The sequence below is a fragment of the Taudactylus pleione genome, unplaced genomic scaffold, assembly GCF_031769625.1.
Source record: "Taudactylus pleione unplaced genomic scaffold, aTauple2 ptg000154l, whole genome shotgun sequence".
In the NCBI taxonomy this organism is placed as follows: domain Eukaryota; kingdom Metazoa; phylum Chordata; class Amphibia; order Anura; family Myobatrachidae; genus Taudactylus; species Taudactylus pleione.
In genome coordinates, this window is record NW_028284556.1 from 11,097,704 (window position 1) to 11,116,653 (window position 18,950).

The window sequence follows — 18,950 nt, forward strand, 5'->3', positions numbered from 1 at the left end:
GCAGCCCTGGAGGTGACAGACAGAACGAGGAGGGAATGGGGCTTAGTAGTGGGGTAACAAGACCATGGAGGGAGGTGGTTGAGAGTGGAGGTATAGGAGAAGTGGGGGAAAGAAGCAGAGGGTTGGAAGCAGACTGATGAGAGAAAAAAAGGAAGAACAGCAAGTGGAGGAAACAGGAGGGGGAAGAGAGGGACGGATAAAGTAGAGGATTATGTGGACATAGAATATGGGGGTTGTGTGAAGTAAGGGTGTTCATGCTGTGGACAAGGTAATAATTGAGATGTAAACTGGAGTGGAGGCTGTGAGATATAGAGTCAGTGTGATATAGAGACAGTGTAATGTGGAGGCTGTGTGATGTAGAGACAGTGAGATATAGAGTCAGTGTGGATTAAAGTTGTTAAATGTTCAAAAATACATGTAAAGAACAGTGCTGCTAATGTATGAGCGCAGCTCCAAAAGTGATATATAAAGGAGAGGTATGTGAGTAGTGGGTGCAGGAATTAGTTTATAAACAAATGATTAATGTGGATAGATGTGACACAATTGGAAAAGGCAATACAAAATGAATGAGGACAAAATTACAATGTACCCGAGCTGATCCAGTCCAAAGTGTTCTGATCAACAAAGATCAATCAACAAGAGCAGCACACAGACAGGGGAGCACTTGCAGTGTCCAAGCAGTAAGTGCAGTAAGTAGTTGCCTGGATACAGCAGAAGATGTTGATTTTGTTCATTCACATAAGTATGTTGCTTCTTGTTGTTCAGAAAGTGTTCTGGTTTTGAGTTTCGTTTTCCTCCAGTGTAACTCCGACTTAGTTATCAAATTGTATTTACACTTATAATCAGAACACTTTGAATCTTAACACAGACTATGGCAGCCTCCGGCTATGCAGCCTGTGGGAGCAGTAATATCTAAAGTTACAAACATGTGTCTCTGTGCTCACTGATTGGGACCCCACCCCAAAAGCTCTAACACACACTAAATTGGGATGCAATAAAGTCTAAGATAAACAATTTGTGAGAAGGGGGAGGCCAACACAGATTCACAATACATTCCTAACTTCCTTTAGATAAATTGCTCTTAGTATAGCAGTAGTTGTAATTTACCCAGTATAAATTTTCAAAACTGTGCTGAGGCAATCACTAAAACAGCATCTGATGGGAGCAGTAGTTGTAATTTACCCAGTATAAATTTTCAAAACTGTGCTGAGGCAATCACTAAAACAGCATCTGATGGGAGCAGTAGTTGTAATTTACCCAGTATAAATTTTCAAAACTGTGCTGAGGCAATCACTAAAACAGCATCTGATGGGAGCAGTAGTTGTAATTTACCCAGTATAAATTTTCAAAACTGTGCTGAGGCAATCACTAAAACAGCATCTGATGGGAGCAGTAGTTGTAATTTACCTGTGGAATGCAGAGAAGAAGTCACATCAGTCTTTGCATGGTGCGCATATGACAAATAAGATCTGCAGCGTAACTCCGACTTAGTTATCAAATTGTATTTACACTTATAATCAGAACACTTTGAATCTTAACACAGACTATGGCAGCCTCCGGCTATGCAGCCTGTGGGAGCAGTAATATCTAAATATGGTGCAATGTTTCCTTCTGAACTCTAGCTAAACAGCCTCTGTGGCTGCGGTCCTACGTCTGGGTACACAGCTGCATTCACCGACACTCCTATTACACTGCTTATCCCAGGAACACCCATGGGTTTGCCTCGGAGGATCTAATGCAAGCACCTCCGTACGCAACAGTACGTTCGGGAATGCATGTGCCGTAGGAGTTTTCAGGACTTTTTACCAAAGCCCAGTAGCAAATAATTGCAAACATCGGCATTGAGGGGAATTCAATTAGAGGCGAAAAGCCATATTCGCTTGTTTTTTTGTGAAAAATTCACCTAAAAAAAATTAGCCAAATTCAATTCCAGGACAATTTCGCCTAAGTGGAAACAATTCTCCAAAAATGATTCTCCAATCAATAGCTGGTGAAAAGAAATGCAAAATCTTTATTTTGGGGTGCAAACGTGAAGAAACAACTCAGACCCCTTGGGACAAATCTGCAAAAAAAACAGAAATAAAAGTCTAAGAACACCGCAAAAGAGACGTTGGGGTGAAAATTTAAAAAGTGGGGGGATAAACATTAAAAGTATCGAAATAAACTTCTTGGGGGGCTGCAAGTATGGGTCAGGTGTTTTTGGGATTGCAGGTGCATGCAACAGGTGCATGCTAGCACCCATTTTCAAGTACCCCAAATTTGACAGGACTACTTATTTTCACCAAAAAATACAGCTTTATGCCATTCTTCACCACTTTTACAAAGACGCTATTAGCAAGCAATTTACACAACTTAAGGCCCTGATTCAGAGCCGGACGCTCTGACAGAGCGCTCGCTTTGAATCAGGGCCGTCCCTGCTCCTTTTTGCAGCGGCCTCCTGGCCGCTCGCATAGCTGTGGGTGACCACCCACAGCTATAGCACGCGGCCAAAATGATGGTCAAGACCATCGGGCTTGCGACGAGACGCTGCGGTAGGGTCTCGCTGCCGCAAGCCCAGGAGTGCTTTTGGCTCTATCAGAGCCAAAAGCACTCCCACTGACATCACTAGTCAGTGGGGCCGGCCCCAGACGGTAGGCGTTCCCATGGGAACGCCTCCGTGTGGGCAGCCACGCCCCCGGCACGCCCACCAAAGGGGGCGTGCTGTCAATCAACATCACGCCCCCTTTGGTGCGAGACCCATAACGACGGCTTGGCCGTCGTTATTCGGGTCTCGCGCATGCGCACAACGGAGCCGCCTCCGTCGTGCGCACTTGGGCACCATCGACCCGCTTGCGAGCGGGTCTGAATCAGGCCCTAAATACCCAAAATAGTCTTATTATGGCTATTGGAACACATCTATATTGATTCCATATGTTAATATATCTTTTTCTGGGGTACAGACTGATTTCCCCAATTCTTTCAGTACTTATCACCTGTTCCGCATTCGCCCATTTCCGTTTTCGCCTGTTTTGCAATTGAATTAGGCGAAAAGCGGGGACGAGCACGGAATAAATTCTCCTCTGAAACAGGCGAATGAAGCGAACAGTCGGACAGGCGAAAACTTCGCCTCTATTTGAATATGGCTCATTGGGGTAGATGTATTATAGCGGCACTTAACGTGCCGCTATAACGCTTCCCCTCTTTACCGAGGCGAAGCAGGAAGCACTACCGATGAATGTATAAACATCGTATCGGCCGGAGAGGGGGAGCGTTAACTCCCTCCTCCGGTGCTCCCCGCTAGAGACAGCAGCGCATCAGCCTAGTGCTATGTCTCTGTCCCGGCCGGCTCCACTGAGCATGCGCGGGATCTCGCAAATAACGCTAGATACCCGTGTGGAGCCGGCAGCCGCCGCAGCAGCGCTGTCCATGATGTGGAGATAGGGCAGCGCCTGGTTGTAGCTGTCGATAACGACAGCTACAGCCGGCCGAACGGTCATGCGTTATGACCGTTCGTACATGGCCCTGCCGTCGGCGCTATCTTGTAGATAGCAGCGCCGATAATGACAGGTGCGCATAGCGCCCGTCATTTACCGCCCAGACCCCCGATCATACACGGGGAGAAGCGGTATCAGCGCACATAACGTGCGCTGATACCGTTTCTGGGCTTCGTACATCTACCCCATTGTGTCCACCTCTGAAACAGGCCCTGAATGATTTAGAAACATACCATCAAAAGGTCTTTTCCGATGGTGGAAACCCTTCAACAATTCTATTCCGCCCTTCCTATGGCAATTCTATTGCAAATGTCCTGATTTTCCAAAAACTATTGTTCACCCTCCCAAACATTGTAATTCACAATGATCACTTTTTACAATTTTAATCCTTTTAACAGGACCAAAACACAAAATGGTGAGGTGAGAAAAGTTTCCAAAAACTTATGTGCGGGATTGTATGGTCTGAGTAAAACAAAACAGATATATTTGCTGGCAGTGACACAGCGGCTGCGGCGTCCTGTCCTCTCTCTCCCTAACGCCGGGCTCTCTTGTCTGCCACACAACGGGCCGGGCCCTCATATCTATATCACTCATATCATTATCTATATCACAGCCCCGGCCGGGCTCTGCTCTCTTCCTCGCCACATCCTCCTCCTGTCAGCACTAGCAGGCGCAGCAGCATAAGTTATATTCCGACCATTGCTCGGCCACTGCCTCCGCCCATTACTGCCAGGCACTCCTCCCATAGAGAGACGGAAGCGGAAGGGCAGCTGTGTGCTGTGTGTGTAGCTGGGTCTCCCCTGTCAGTGTATATTATTATTATTACCCATTACTAAGAGCAGGGAAATGGCCTCCCCGATGCCCGCAATTCCTCCACAGTTCAAATCCCTGCAGCATCACCTGAGGACTGCACAGGAGCATGACAAGCGGGACCCGGTGGTGGCTTATTACTGTGAGTAGTAACATCACCATCACACCCGGCTGTGTCACTATACACAGGACATACACCCACATACACCTGCTGACTCCCTCTATTGTACATTGTACCTGGCCGGGCAATGAATCAGTCCTCATAGTCACAGAGGCAGAGACCCTTATGTTACACTCATCACCTCTCAAGTACATGTAACAATTCCCATCCTGTAGCAGATACTGAATTTCTATTGTTGTATTTTCATGTCAAGAGTAGTTTGTAAACAAGTTCTGTATGTACTTTTCTGTTACACATCAGTCTGTATGACGCTTGTGTGTGTTATACGTTGTAAGTATAGGTTATGGTTATGAAATTCTGAATTGGACTGAAAACAGCCCAGATGCGCCCTGGCACAGGATGGCAAAGTGTCCGGGATACTTTGGGCTGTTTTATTTCTATCTTTATATTTTGTACAGATGGTTTATGCCATGTTTTTTACATTGAGGGCTGTCCAGGTGATGAGGGATGGCGCAGATCAAGTCTCATTGATGGACACAAAATGTAATCTGGGTTTGGATGGATATAAACCATAAAATTGCAAGTTTACTGTACTTTTGTGGTTTACCATGTTCAGCCTTCTTTATACCCCTTTTACACCGGAGCTAAAACCCGGGTTTTTGAAGGGTTAACCCGGGCAGCTCCCTGGTGTAAAAGGGGAGAGAGTTGGATCGCCTGGTCGAGTGACCCGGCAATCCAACCCAGATAACTAGCAGGGTTTAACATGGGCGTAGCCCGTGAAACCCTGCTGTGAGAACAAGCGCACTCCGGGTCACGATGACCTGGAGTGCGCTGCTAGCTGGCCGATTGGTTCGGCTTCAGTGGCGCTTGGAGATGACGTCATCTCCAAGCGACCACTTTCACTCCGCAAAAGCCGGGTCTATGCAGACCCGACTGCTGTGTGAGCGGCGCTGACTCAGGAATATCCCGAGTCAGCGCCGGCAAAATTCCTGGTCTGATCCGGATAGGAACTTTGTTCCAACTCCGGGTCAGACCCGGAATTTAGGTGGAAAAGGGGTATTAGTTATATAGCTTTGCAACTTTTACTTAATTATACCCCTTTCAGACATACTAACCCTGGGAATTTCCTGCTCAGACCCGGGAATTTCTCCTGTGCAAATTCCCGGGTATTTGGTTGAGACCCCCCTTTCACACTACAGCGTCTTTCCCAGGTAGACCCCTTTCAGACAAGAGCAGGGTTTTTAATATTACCTGCCTTTCCTAGCCTATCCCCTCTCCGGGTGCCACTGATGATGTCATCATCATGCAGCAGGCAGCCGACCAATCACTACCACAGTTTAATAATAAAATAAAATGATTTAAATCTGCCCTGGTGGTCCAGTGGGAGTGCGGGCGGCCCGCTGTGGCAGAGACCCACCGGCGAGTGTCCCCAGCTTCCGGCTGGGGTTCTCTGTACACAGCCACCAGCGTGGGGGGTTGTGAGCAGCAGCGCCGAGTGTCCTATATGACGCTCAGCGCTGCCAACTCAAAGCAGCAGCGCTGAACGTCCACGTTGCCAACTCAAAGCAGCAGCGCTGAGCGTCCTATAGGACGCTCTGTGCTGCCAACTCAATGTAAAAGCTTCTTGGTGCAGCCCGGGAGTAGTAAATTCCCAGGTAGCACCATTCAGACATAAGCAGGGTAATTTCCTGGGACTTAAGTCCCAGGAAATACCCTGGTCGATTGAAGGGTCGGCTACCCTGGAACGTGTTGCCGGGTAGGTACCTTTCAGGCATACACAGCAACCCGGGAATTTGGCTGAGGCAGGCCAAATTCCCGGGATTCTCGGTATGTTTGAAAGGGATATAAGTTGCTGTGTTTTTCATCAAAGCCTTAATTTCTTTTAGTAGCATGTAAGCGCTCACTGGCAGGTTCAACTCTACACTGTGTATCGTGTATCATGTTTACCTTGTTTGACAATATCTAGCGCTGAATTGTATGAAGCCTATGCTTATTGTTTACTCATACTCACGGAAATAAACATTTTTTTTTTTACTGTGCTACCTTTTATTTTTTATTGTTTGAACATAACTTATATTTGGGTTTTATATATGTTCTGTAAATGTATTTGGCACTGTGGAATCTGTGATACCTAATAAATTATATTCATGAGGAATAGCTGTATACTGTTGTTGCAAGTTTTGTGATTGCTATTTGTGAAGTTTAATTAAATGCCTGGCGCAAGCTTGAGTATGAAGTATCTTAAAAAAGTCCTAATTTGATTCCTAAAATTCACTGCAGGTGAATTTGTGAAGATGTGCTATGTTCTTCTTACAGAACAAGAGAGCAGCTGTGACTGCAATCAGAAATGGTCTGTCTGTATTATGGCCCCTACAGGACCTTCATTATAGGAAAATAATAATTTCTCTATGGTACACTTTTTTATTTTTGTTTAAATCTGACTGTTGAACAAATGAGACCTAATTTGTGTGGACCAGTCACTTCCCCAGGCCTGTGCTTCAGAAGTGTCCTGGTAATGATATCCACTACTAATGTGTAAGTGAGCTGTGGCTCTACATTGAGAACATAGGGTCTGATTCCAAATTGCAGGCAAATTCGCTCTTTGGATGGATCTTGTAGTTATTAACAGCGTATGTATCTACCTTCTGGGGCACCATGTGCAAGCTTTGAGAAACTACAACTTATTTATAAACTGCTCAGCTGTATCTCCACTTGAGGCTGAGTGGGTATGGCTGGACAGTAAAGGTGCGTTCACACATGGGATAATTGTTCCGTGGACATTTTATGGAGATGCCAGCTTTTCAAAGGTGAGCGTATGCAGAGAACCGACTTCAGATCTCTTGGAGCAAGGAAAGGGCTGTTGCAAATGAGTGTTGTTAGTGATGGGCGGGGTGGCCACATAAAATACAGGCTCTGATTACAGGATGAGAACATGAATGAGAATGTGACCGAATTGCTTGTGACTCTAAATCAGCACTGTAGCGTTCTATTACACACTCTTTACTGGTTATGGAGGAACTAAGGAACAATTTAGTTGGTTAATGGCCCCCTGACTGGATCTTCAAACCGTCCTTGCCACCAAAGATAACACGTAATAGATTAATAATTTATCTAGAAAATATTCAAAAGCATATCATATTTACAACACATAACAAGCAGCCTTTAATACTATGGGCCGTATTCAATTAGGCTGCGAAAACCCTTTATCGGCGATACTTTATCGCCAATGACGTCATTTTCGCAGGTTTGACTTATCTCCGTATTACATTTTCTCAACTTTTTCTCCGGAGCAAAAAGTCTATGTATTGGGACCTGCGAAAAAGTATCACCAATGAATAGGTGGCGAGAACAAGTACAGAATTCTGGATTTGGGGTGCAGACTTCCAAAAACCACCCTGCACCCCTTGGACAGGCCCCCAAAGGTATTCTGTGTCAAAAAAAATAAAAAGTACCCCAGGACACCCCAAAAAGGTACTTTCATTTTGGGGGCAAAAAAAAAAGGTGTAGAACAAACTTTTAAACTAGTGAAATAGACTCGGGGGGGGGGGGTGTCCCCAAGTATGCCCCAGGTGTTTTTTTTGATTGTAGGTGCTTGCAGCAGGTGGATTTTTCACGATTTTTACAAGTTCACTTTTGCCACTTAAAAATATGCTTACACCCATTCTCAGGTACCCCAAATTTGATGGCACTACTTATTTTTCTCCAAAAAAGTGGCTAAATGCTATTCTTCACCGCTGTCCCAAAGATGCTAAATAGCACTTATTGAGACCATTCAAAGACCCCAAATACCTTTTGCAGGGCTATTCGGGAGTACCCACAGTGAACCCCCATGTCAGAGCATCTTTTGGGGGGTGTTGTGCTGATTTCCCCAAAAATTACAGGACTTCACCAATTTTGATTTCGCCGGGTCCCGTTTTTGCCGATTTTGAATTGAATATGGGATAAGCGGGGACGCGCGCGATAAGTTTTCGATCCTGAAAAGTCCGGCAATGGACTTTTCACTCCAAATTGAATATGCCCCTATAATGTAAAAAGAAATGCTAGTAAATGTTGACTGGTGTGATTTAAAATTAAATTTTCACACCACAATTTATGATTCTTTGTTTATATCTGTTTATTTCTACTTCAGGGTCCATAGGGTATCCACAGGATACCTTGGGGTATAGGTGTGACGTCAGTCGCTGGGCACCATAGAGTTAAGCTTTTCAGCCTCCCAGGATGCACTAGGGTCCCCCTCCTATACCCCGCCCCCAAGCCAAGGCACCTCAGTTTAGTTTGGTGCCCGGCCGGCGTCTGGTGCACCTGTCGGAGTGGGGGCTAGAAGAGCCCCTGAAGCTTTCTTCAGTGCAGCTGTGGCTGCACATCTGGATGTACAGCATGGACAGTCAGTCCTGACGTCCATGCTGTCTTCCCTACACCCCCGCCGGTACCAGAACACCGGTACCGATCCGGGGATGCTGGTGAGCATCTGAGGTCACAGCTAGCGGTGACCCCAGATGTTCCGGACCATGGCTGATCCAAGGGGGACAAAGGTAAGCAGCGGGGTCCCGCGGTGGGTCCCCGCTGGTCACATGGTCCTAAGTCCCCAGGCAGGGGGCTCCCTGGGGACTGGCTGCAGCGTGGAGCCAGGCGACCAACCTGCGCTTTCCACTACCCCCTGGGACAGCGGACCGCTGCAGAGTGGTAGCGCTGCGGCGTCCCAGGGGTTAAATGCATGCCAGGGGAGCGCGCCATCCCTGTCTCACAGCCGGCGCCTCCCCCGCTGCACACAGCCCTCTCTGCACGCTGCCGACTGGTCCTGTGGCAGCGCTCCTCCCCCAGGCCAGCCTCCTCTCTGCTCCTCGGCGGCCATCTTCTCCAGAACGCATGGTGAACGCTGCTGGAAGCGCTGGATGGAAGCATCGTGGTCTGGGTCCCCCCGCATACCTCTCCTCCGCTGTGGTCAGGTCTGTGTATGCAGCGCTGTGTCCTACCAGGCCCTGTGTCTGCGTAGTTGAGTGATCAGCGCTGTTAGTGCAGGAATTGATTTTCTTTGCATTGTATGTGACTGTGCTAGCGCTGCTGCCTGTAACTTTTCTCTAAACTGTCAGCTTTATAACTGTCCCTGTTCTTTCTGCTAAGCCCTTGCGGTGCGGTGCTGCAGGGTGGTCTCTCGCCTATTTAAGTTATAATTGGTGAGAGAGGTCACATACGTGGTGCCATCATGTCCGAAAGTGATTTTCCCCTCCGGCTACAGTGTACTACGTGTAAAGTACCGTTAGCGGAGGGGGAGGGTAGCGCGGAGGGCCTTTGCCGGCAGTGTTTGTCCATGGCGCAGCCTCTTACGGTTACAGCACCGGTACAGGAGCCGCCCTGGGCTTGTTTCGCTCAGGCGCTTACAGCCTTAGTGGGCCAGTTAGCTCCGCAGCCCGCGTTTACACCGATGGGTTTATCCCAGCAGTCAGTGGTGTCGTCACCCATGCAGGGTTTCCCACGACAATTGGTGGTACCCCACAGTCTCCCTATTTCCCCACTCCCGGTTTCTCAGGAGCCAGCGTGGGTTAACTCCCTGACGAGTTCTGTACAGCACTTGTCGGATGTGTTGCAAGGAGAGTCTGTGATGCGGCCGCATAAACGGCCGGTGGCGTCTCTGTCGGCTCCTTATGAGGATGACGAGGGGACGTCTGATGATGGGGAGATTCTGGATCCTTACGATCAGGAACCTCTCCATGCTAAGGACGCTGATGCTAAGTCCAAAGGATATATATCCTGGACTTATTCGGGCGGTCCGCACAGCCTTGGTGATTGAGGACGAAGTTCCCCCAGCGGCTAAATCTAAGTATGCCTTTTTCAAAGATGTGAAGGGCGATGCCACAGTCTTTCCTCTTTCGGGTCAGTTGGTGGACCATTTAGAGGAGGCGTGGAAACAGCCTGGCAAAAGGTACCAGCCGCAGAGACGCCTGGCGGTGGCTTATCCGTTCGCGGATAACTATTTTGCAAGGTGAGAATCCCCTCCACAGGTGGATTCTCACGTGACCCGTCTTGTCCGTAGTGCCACATTGCCGATGCCATCTATGTCCTCCCTTAAGGATGCTACGGACCGCAAGGTGGAGATCTGCCTGAAGTCCGCTTATTCCCTTGTGGGGGGGGGGCAGCACGACCGGCTATGGCCATTTGCTGGGTTGCCAGAGCGATGGAGCGCTGGGCGGATTCATTAGAGGCTTCTTTTGATTCCGACTGTCCGGCCGAACAGGCGGAGTTGATTGGTAATCTCCGTGATTCGGCCACTTATATCAACGAGGCGGCCCTAGACATTAGTACTCTGGTGTCTAGAATTTCTTCAGCAGCGGTGGCTGCTCGTCGCACCTTGTGGCTGCGATCCTGGAAGGTGGACGCAGATTCCAAAAAGGGTCTGGAGGCGTTGCCGTTTACCGGAGAAGTTCTCTTCGGTCCGGATCTGGATAAGATTGTGGCCACGCTGGCGGCAGCCAAATCGGCTTGTCTCCCGTCGGACGCTGCTCCTTCTGGTTCTGGACCATCGTCCTTTCGGTCATCTAGGGCCCAGGGCAGGCCCAAACCACAGTCGTTTCCTCGACAGGCTGGTCCTAAGAAATCGGCCTAGCCCCGGAAGCAGGCATGGAGTACCAGACGTCCGGCCCCCAAGCCAGATGACAAGCCTGCGGCCTGACGGTCCGGGCCTCCCTTTGGGGGATCCCAGGGTGGGAGGCCGCCTGCTGCAGTTCGCCCAGTGTTGGTCGGCCACTACGACAGACACTTGGGTTCTGGAGGTGGTTTCCCACGGATACGCCCTCTCCTCCCGGCACAGACCCCCGGCTCGATTCTTCACCACGGGTCTACCATCAGACCGGAACAAGGCTACGGAGCTGCGGAAGGTATTGTACACTATGCTCCAGGCTGGAGTTATAGTGCCTGTTCCATTCTCCCAGAGGGGCCAGGGTTTCTATTCAAATCTATTTTTGGTACAGAAACCCAATGGGTCATATCGTCCGATTCTCAACCTCAAAGCACTCAAGTCTTTGCGGGTCCCGAAGTTTCGGATGGAGACCCTACGGTCCATCATTCTGGCGCTGGAACCTGGGGACTACATGGTGTCATTGGACATACAGGACGCTTACCTGCATGTCCCTATTCTTTTGCGCCATCAACAGTTCCTCAGGTTTGCAATCCGCAGCGACCACTTCCAGTTTCGGGCGTTACCTTTTGGCCTGGCGACAGCACCACGTGTTTTCACCAAGGTGATGGCGGTCATGGCGGCTTCTCTGCGGCTGCAGGGAGTCCGCATGTTGCCGTACTTGAACGACCTGTTATTGGTGGCAGGATCTCCAGAGCTCCTGTTACGCCACTTGGACATGACCATTGCACTGCTGCAACGGCACGGCTGGCTAATCAACTGGCAGAAGTCCACTCTAATCCCGTCTCGGAGGATTCTGCATCTTGGAGCCTTATTGGACTCGGGACAGCAAAGGATCTTCGTGACGGAGGACAAGATCTCTGCTTTACAGTCAAGGGTGCGCAGTTGTCTGCACAGCCGCCGGGTGTCCCTACACTTGGCGATGAGGTTACTGGGCTCCATGGTGTCAGTGTTCGACATGGTGGAATACGCCCAGTTTCAATCCAGACCTCTGCAGCACCTGATCCTGTCCAAGTGGAACGGGCTGCCTTAGTCTCTGAAGTCCCAGACGATTGTGATCACCCCGGAGGTTCGCCTGTCCCTTGCGTGGTGGTTACAGACGACCCACCTCAACAAGGGACGTCCGTTCTGGGTTCCAAATTGGGTCCTGTTGACAACGGACGCCAGTCTTCGGGGCTGGGGAGCAGTTTCGGGTCCACACTTGTTCCAGGGCAGGTGGACGCCGACAGAAGCGGAGCTTCCAATAAATATCTTGGAACTCCGTGCGGTCTTCAATGCTCTCCAGCAGGCACAGCGGTTTCTCCAGGGTCACCCGGTGCAGGTCCAGTCGGACAACGCTACCACCGTGGCCTACATAAACAGGCAAGGAGGAACTCGCAGTCGGGCGGCTCTCGTAGAGGTCTCTCGGATCCTGGTTTGGGCGGAGCGCAATCTTCCGGCCATATCAGCGGTCTTCATCCCGGGAGTGCTAAATTGGGAGGCGGACTTTCTAAGTCGCCAGGACGTTGATCCGGGGGAATGGTCCCTGCACCCGGACGTTTTTCAACGGCTGGTGGACAGGTGGGGTCTTCCAGAGATCGACCTCATGGCGTCCCGGCACAACAACAAGTTGCCGGTGTACGGGTCTCGCACAAGAGACGAAGGGGCGTCTCTGGTGGATGCTCTGTCCGTCCGGTGGACGTTCCGGTTCGCATACCTGTTCCCTCCGGTCTCCCTTCTTCCACGGGTAATCCGGAAATTCAAACAGGAAGGAGGGACGCTCCTGTTGATAGCTCCCGCATGTCCCAGACGGCACTGGTTCTCAAACCTTCAGGGTCTGTCCGTGGACAGTCCTCTGGGGTTGCCGCTACGACCGGACCTTCTGTCTCAGGGTCCTTGCCTTCACCCGGACCTGACTTGGCTGTCTTTGACGGCGTGGCTGTTGAGACGGCCATGCTGAGGTCCCGGGGGTTTTCCAGCTCTGTGGTGCGTATCATGTTACGAGCTCGGAAACCGTCTTCCGCGAGCATATACCATCGCGTGTGGCATACGTTCTTCCAGTGGTGTCGACCGAGAGGTTATGCACCGCGGGAGTTTCGTCTGTCTCGGATTCTCGCCTTCTTGCAAGCGGGACTAGATCATGGGCTTCGCCTTGCTTCTTTGAAGGTACAGGTTTCGGCCCTATCTGTCTGGTTTCACCGTAGGATTGCTACAATCCCGGATGTGCGCACCTTTATGCAAGGTGTTCTCCGCATTCAGCCGCCCTTTGTTCCACCTGTGGCGCCTTGGGATTTGGCTGTGGTCCTGAGGACTCTCCAAGGACCGCCGTTTGAACCACTGGGCTCAGTGGATCTTAAATGGCTAACAGCTAAGACTGTTTTCCTTGTGGCCATTGCTTCGGCCAGACGTGTTTCAGAGTTAGGGGCTCTTTCTTGTAGACCCCCTTTCTTGGTTTTTCATGGGAACAGGGCAGTGTTCCGCACTCGGCCCGAGTTTCTTCCCAAAGTTGTTTCCCAGTTTCATATTAACGAGGAAATAGTTGTTCCGGCCTTTAACTCACCGGGTCTTTCCGTGGGTGAGGCCTCTTTGGATGTTGTGCGGGCCTTAAGGACTTATGTTGACCGCACTTCTTCGTTTAGGAAGTCGGACGCTTTGTTTGTCCTCTATGGCTTCCGTAAAAAGGGTTGGCCTGCTTCAAAGCAAACTTTGGCAGCCTGGATCCGTATGGCTATTTCTGAAGCTTATCTTCATGAAGGCCTACCGGTCCCTCCTTCTCTGAAGGCTCATTCCACTTGGTCTGTGGGTCCTTCGTGGGCAGCTCGACGTGGTGCCTCGGCAGTTCAGATCTGCAAGGCTGTTACGTGGTCCTCTGGCCATACCTTCGTGAGGTATTACAGGTTTGACACCTTCGCCTCTCAGGATGCTTCCTTCGGGCGGCGGATTCTCCTTTCTGCACAGGAGCGTCCCCACCCTTAAAGGATACTGCTTTGGGACATCCCCAAGGTATCCTGTGGATACCCTATGGACCCTGAAGTAGAAAATATGAGATATGGTAAGAACTTACCCTTGTTATCTCTATTTCTACGAAGTCCATAGGGTTCCACAGGACTCCCGCCCTGTCGCACCTGTGCTGCAGATGGGCTTTGCTCTGGTCACCGGTTTTCCGTCTCCCTCTGGTGAGAATGTGATTCTTGTATGTGTCCAGATCTTTTTTCTCTCTCTTCCTTCTCCTCCTCCGGCCTATGGCTTGATAACTAACTGAGGTGCCTTGGCTCGGGGGTGGGGTATAGGAGGGGGACCCTAGTGCATCCTGGGAGGCTGAAAAGCTTAACTCTATGGTGCCCAGCGACTGACGTCACACCTATACCCCAAGGTATCCTGTGGAACCCTATGGACTTCGTAGAAATAGAGATAACAAGGGTAAGTTCTTACCATATCTCATATTTTTTCTTTACTTATGTAACAAAGAATCCTGTGAGTATAGAAGCAGTGTTTGCCTTAGTGAGCCAAGGTTTTAGGAACGATAATCTTAAACATTTTGTAAACAAACAATGCAAATGCTCTATCCTACAACAACATGAGAGCTGGCCCCTGGAAGTGACAATAATTATAACACCTCGTTCTGTCCTTAACACCAAGAGGACAGAGTTAGAGCCCAGCGCTGTTTTGCCTTGGGAGGGGGAATAGCTCATGGGTTAGACAAGCTTGACACACTTGAGTGGGAAAATTATAATGCTTTTGCAGTTAGACTGTGCCTATGCTAGTTTTCACTGCACTATACGACTGCTAGTGTTCCTGCTATGCTGCTTTAGCGGGGCGTCACACCCTGCCCGATTTTAAAAGGGCAAAACAGCCTGCTCTCTGCCTTTCCTACCTGCGGGCCACAGTGTCCTGCGGGTGGGAAAAGCTGCAGTGATCGATCACCGCCGGGTCAGTAGGTGGCGTGCTCTTGTGCAGTAGGTAGCGTGCTCTTGTGGGAAGCCCAGTATCTCAGTAAGTGCTGGCCACGCCACCTCCTCCGCTTGACTACACCCCCTCTCTGAAGCGCATGTGCTTTTGGTGCAGTCAGATACTGTGTGCCCAGACCCTCACGCCTCCATTTCTGGGAACGCAGGCCGGCTCCACCCTCTCCCCGCTCCAAAATGGCTGCGGCTTTGGGAAACTGTGAGATCTTGCAGTAGAAGACCAGCGCATGCGCTGTACAGATTGTTTACATGCCCCGATCTTCTAACATCGGAGATGTACTCATACCATCTGGTTTGTGTACATCTCTGAATGAGGCCTATAGTCTAGATTTGAAATATGTTGACTCTACCTAGGCAAGTCCCTTTGTTCTTTGCTATCTCATGCACTAGGACTGAACATGTTAACTGTCCCAAACCATCCAGTATTGTACATACATTTAAATGTGTGCGCATGTACGCTGGTTTTTGAAATTTTAGCTAATTTTGAAGACCAATAATTGAATCTATGCAATGATTAAATCTCTGGGCTAGTGTTCTACCTACATACATGTTTTGTACAAGATGCTGATATAGGGTCCATGTTATTAGGTAAAACATTTTTTTTTTTTCTATAAATGTATGCACCGTGATTATTCTGGTAATGTGTGTTTATCTTTCAGAGGTTCATTATGCCATAGTGTAACCCTCCTCAGCTTAGCACATTGGTATGTTATGAAGCAGGCTTTAGTTTAGCTTGTAGCAGTCTCATGGACCATTTATTCCTGGACAGTACACTGTCTATGTGTATCGGAATACTTTTTTCTGCACTTTAATAAATGGTACATTGTATTTAAGGGAAATTACTAATAACAGCACTTTGTGGACAAATGATTTTCATGAATGGTTTTCTGGATCTGTTTTGGCAGCACCTATGATGTGATTGCATATGCAGGATCATGAGGTGGTTCAGAGGAAGTCTGAAAATGTGAGACAATAAGAGGCTGATTTGTGGTGAAGGCCGTGGGCAAGGCAGAATTTGTGGGTAGTAGAGAGAATGTCGTTAAGGCACATACTACAAAACTGCATCCGAGAAGTACATCAGAGAAGCCAGTTCATTTCAGGTCGTTATTATATCGGACTTTGGCTAATCATGCAGGACTAAAATGTCCCATATTTGGGGGCTAACATTTGGATTTCAGTCTTAAATATATTGCCCCTTAAGAAAAGATCACTTTAAATTTGTGTTACCTCCTTACATGGTTCATAATTTCATTCACCACTATAAAGGGGATGTAGTTAACATGCCGCCGTTCACGATGCCAGCCGTCAAAATCCCGATGCCTGAATCCTGAACCACGGCCAGAAGACCAGCGCCATTGGTGTGAGATTCTGACGCCTGAATCCCGACAGCTGGCATCCTGAACGTTGGTATAGTATATTTTTACGCCGTGCGGGGGGGAGTCAGGTACCACAGGAGGGGGGGAGATAGGATTAGGTTCCGGGAGTGGGATTTAAACTGCGGACGGGGGGGGGGGTAATTTTAGGCACCATGGGGGAGGGGGTTGGGTAATTACCAATTGTCCATTTTTACGTGGGCATGCAAGATGTACATTTAATTTAGTTCTGGGAAGAATTGCTTCCATTTCATCATACTCATGGTGGTAATGTCTATATTATTTTTCTGTTTGGGGGTGTAAGTAGATTAGAGAGTAATAGAAGGGTGGTAAAGTTTTAATGTTGTAATGCACCATCAAAAAGGTGTACTTGGAGATATGAAAATGTAGTTATTTATATAGTTTGTAGATGGTCATATTGAAAAAGTCTTGGTGAGTAAGGATCTAGAAAATGGTACGGCCTCATAAGTCTACTATCAGAAATTATTAGGCCCAGTAAAAATAGAAAAGTGTGTCCCCCTGCTGTAACGTCAGCAGTCACAGCTGGTTGGAAAATGGGTGGGATAGGTGGAAACCCACGCCGCATTTCCCCCAGTTTTCCAAAATCATGGCCAGACTTACACTAGTGCGCCTGCCAGTGCCATGTCTATTTTTTGGCTGGGTTTACTGGGTCAGATTTGCAGCAGGTTCTAAACCAGATGCTTAATAAATCCGGCGTTTCTATTGTTGTCTATGTTAATTTATCGATTGCTGGTCCGATGGTCTGTTGCTGTCTAAAGTCAGGTTTTTTTTCTGAAAATTTCTGTAATATTTCCCTTTAGTAAATCTCTGATGGGCAAGTCCGTTGGAAGATTACAGAAAAACCCAAAATCGTTGCTTAGTATATTTACCCCTAATTATTAACTATACTACAGCATTGCATCACTCATTTGCAGGGTTCTAGCACCGCACCTGTGCATTTATTTATTTATTAACAGTTTCGTATATAGCATATTCCATTGCGCTTTAGAATTGGAAACAACATTAATAGAACAAATCTATATAATAACAGACAAGCCTACAATCTATAGAGAAATATGCATTGATACACAAGGATAGGTGCTGCGTATTGCGTATTGGTCAAGCCAGATTGTAGATGTTCTTGGTGGGCTGTATGATCCAGTCACACAGGAATGTTGGCCTAGGGTTAGGAGGATGTGAAAGTGAAGAAAGAGAAAATATGTGAGGTTATGTGTGGACTGTAAGAAGAGATGTAATTAGATTGGAAACAATGAAGGTTATGTGGGTGGTTCTGGAATCTGATAAGCTTGCCTGAGGAGGTGAGTTTTCAGGGAACGCTTGGAGACTAGTGGAAAGTCTTATTGTGCGTCGGCGGGCATTCTACAAAGTGGGTGCAGCCCGAAAAAAGTCCTCTAACTGTGAATGGGAGCAAGTAATGCGTGTGGTTGAGAAACACAGATCTTGTGCGGAGAGGTTGGGTTGGGAGATATATTGAGATAAGTGAAGAGATGTATATTGGTGTGGTTTGGTTAATAGCCTCATGTGTAAGTAAAAGTATTTTATATTAAATGTGGTAGAAAACCGGTATCCAGTGGAGGGACTGACAGAAAAGATCAGCAGACGATGAATGCTTGGCCAGGAAGATCAGCCTCACAGCTGCATTCAAAATGGATTGTAGTGACAAAGGTCTGCTTTTGGGAAGACCAGTAAGGAGATTATTGCAATAGTCAAAGTTGATAATAATGAGTGCATGGATTAAAGTTTTTGCAGTGTCTTTTGTAAAATATGATCGAATTTTGGATATGTTTTTTAGATGTATGTAACATGATTTCAAGACAGTTGAAATGTGGGGAGCAAAGAACAGTTTGGAGTCTGGATGAACCATAGGCAGCGGGATTGTGGGGTGGGGTTGATTGTCGAGTTATCAATAGTGATAGAGTTATCAGGTTGGTAACTACTATTGGCTGGTGGAAATAAAATGAATTGGTTTGGGTACGGGATGCAGGCGCTTGGGATCTCGGCAGTCAGAATACCGACACCGGCATCTCGACAGGGTTTGGATACCGTCATCTTTTGGTAAGTATCCTAACCCTACCCCTAAACATAACCCTCCCTCCTCGCAGCCTAAATCTAACCCTCCTCCCCTAGTGCCTAACCCTTACTCTCCCACAAACCCCAATACCTAACAACGGGATGCTGACGCCGGTATTCTGACAGCAGGGGTATAAACTGCCTCCCAATTAACTCTGTTTTGGAAATATTACGTTTTAGGTGGCAAGATGATATCCAAGATGAAATGGCAGACAGACATTCAGTGACACGGACCAATACAGATGGTGACAAATCTGAGGAGGATAGGTAGATTTGAGTATCATCTGTGTACAGATTATACTGAAATCCAAAAGAGCTGATTAGTTTACAAAAAGAGGTGGTCTAGTTTGAGAAAAGCAGAGGACCTAAGACTGAGCCTCGTGGTACTCCAACTGATAGAGCTATCGAAAAGGAGGCAGAATCAGAAAAACGAACAGTGAAAGAGCTATTTAATAGGTAAGATGAAAACCAAAAAAAGGCTGTGTTCTGAAGATCTAGGGATTGTAG

General features: G+C 48.2%; 1 protein-coding gene across 1 annotated transcript in view; it reads left to right on the plus strand.

Annotated features, from left to right (window-relative positions):
• The first annotated feature begins 4,130 nt into the window (after positions 1–4,130).
• Positions 4,131–18,950, plus strand: part of VTA1 (vesicle trafficking 1) — a 246,678-nt gene continuing 231,858 nt past the window's right edge. The window contains exon 1 of the mRNA XM_088474374.1: positions 4,131–4,425. Coding sequence (XP_088330500.1) covers positions 4,320–4,425 — 106 coding nt within the window. The 5' untranslated portion in view covers positions 4,131–4,319. The remainder of the gene's footprint in view (positions 4,426–18,950) is intronic.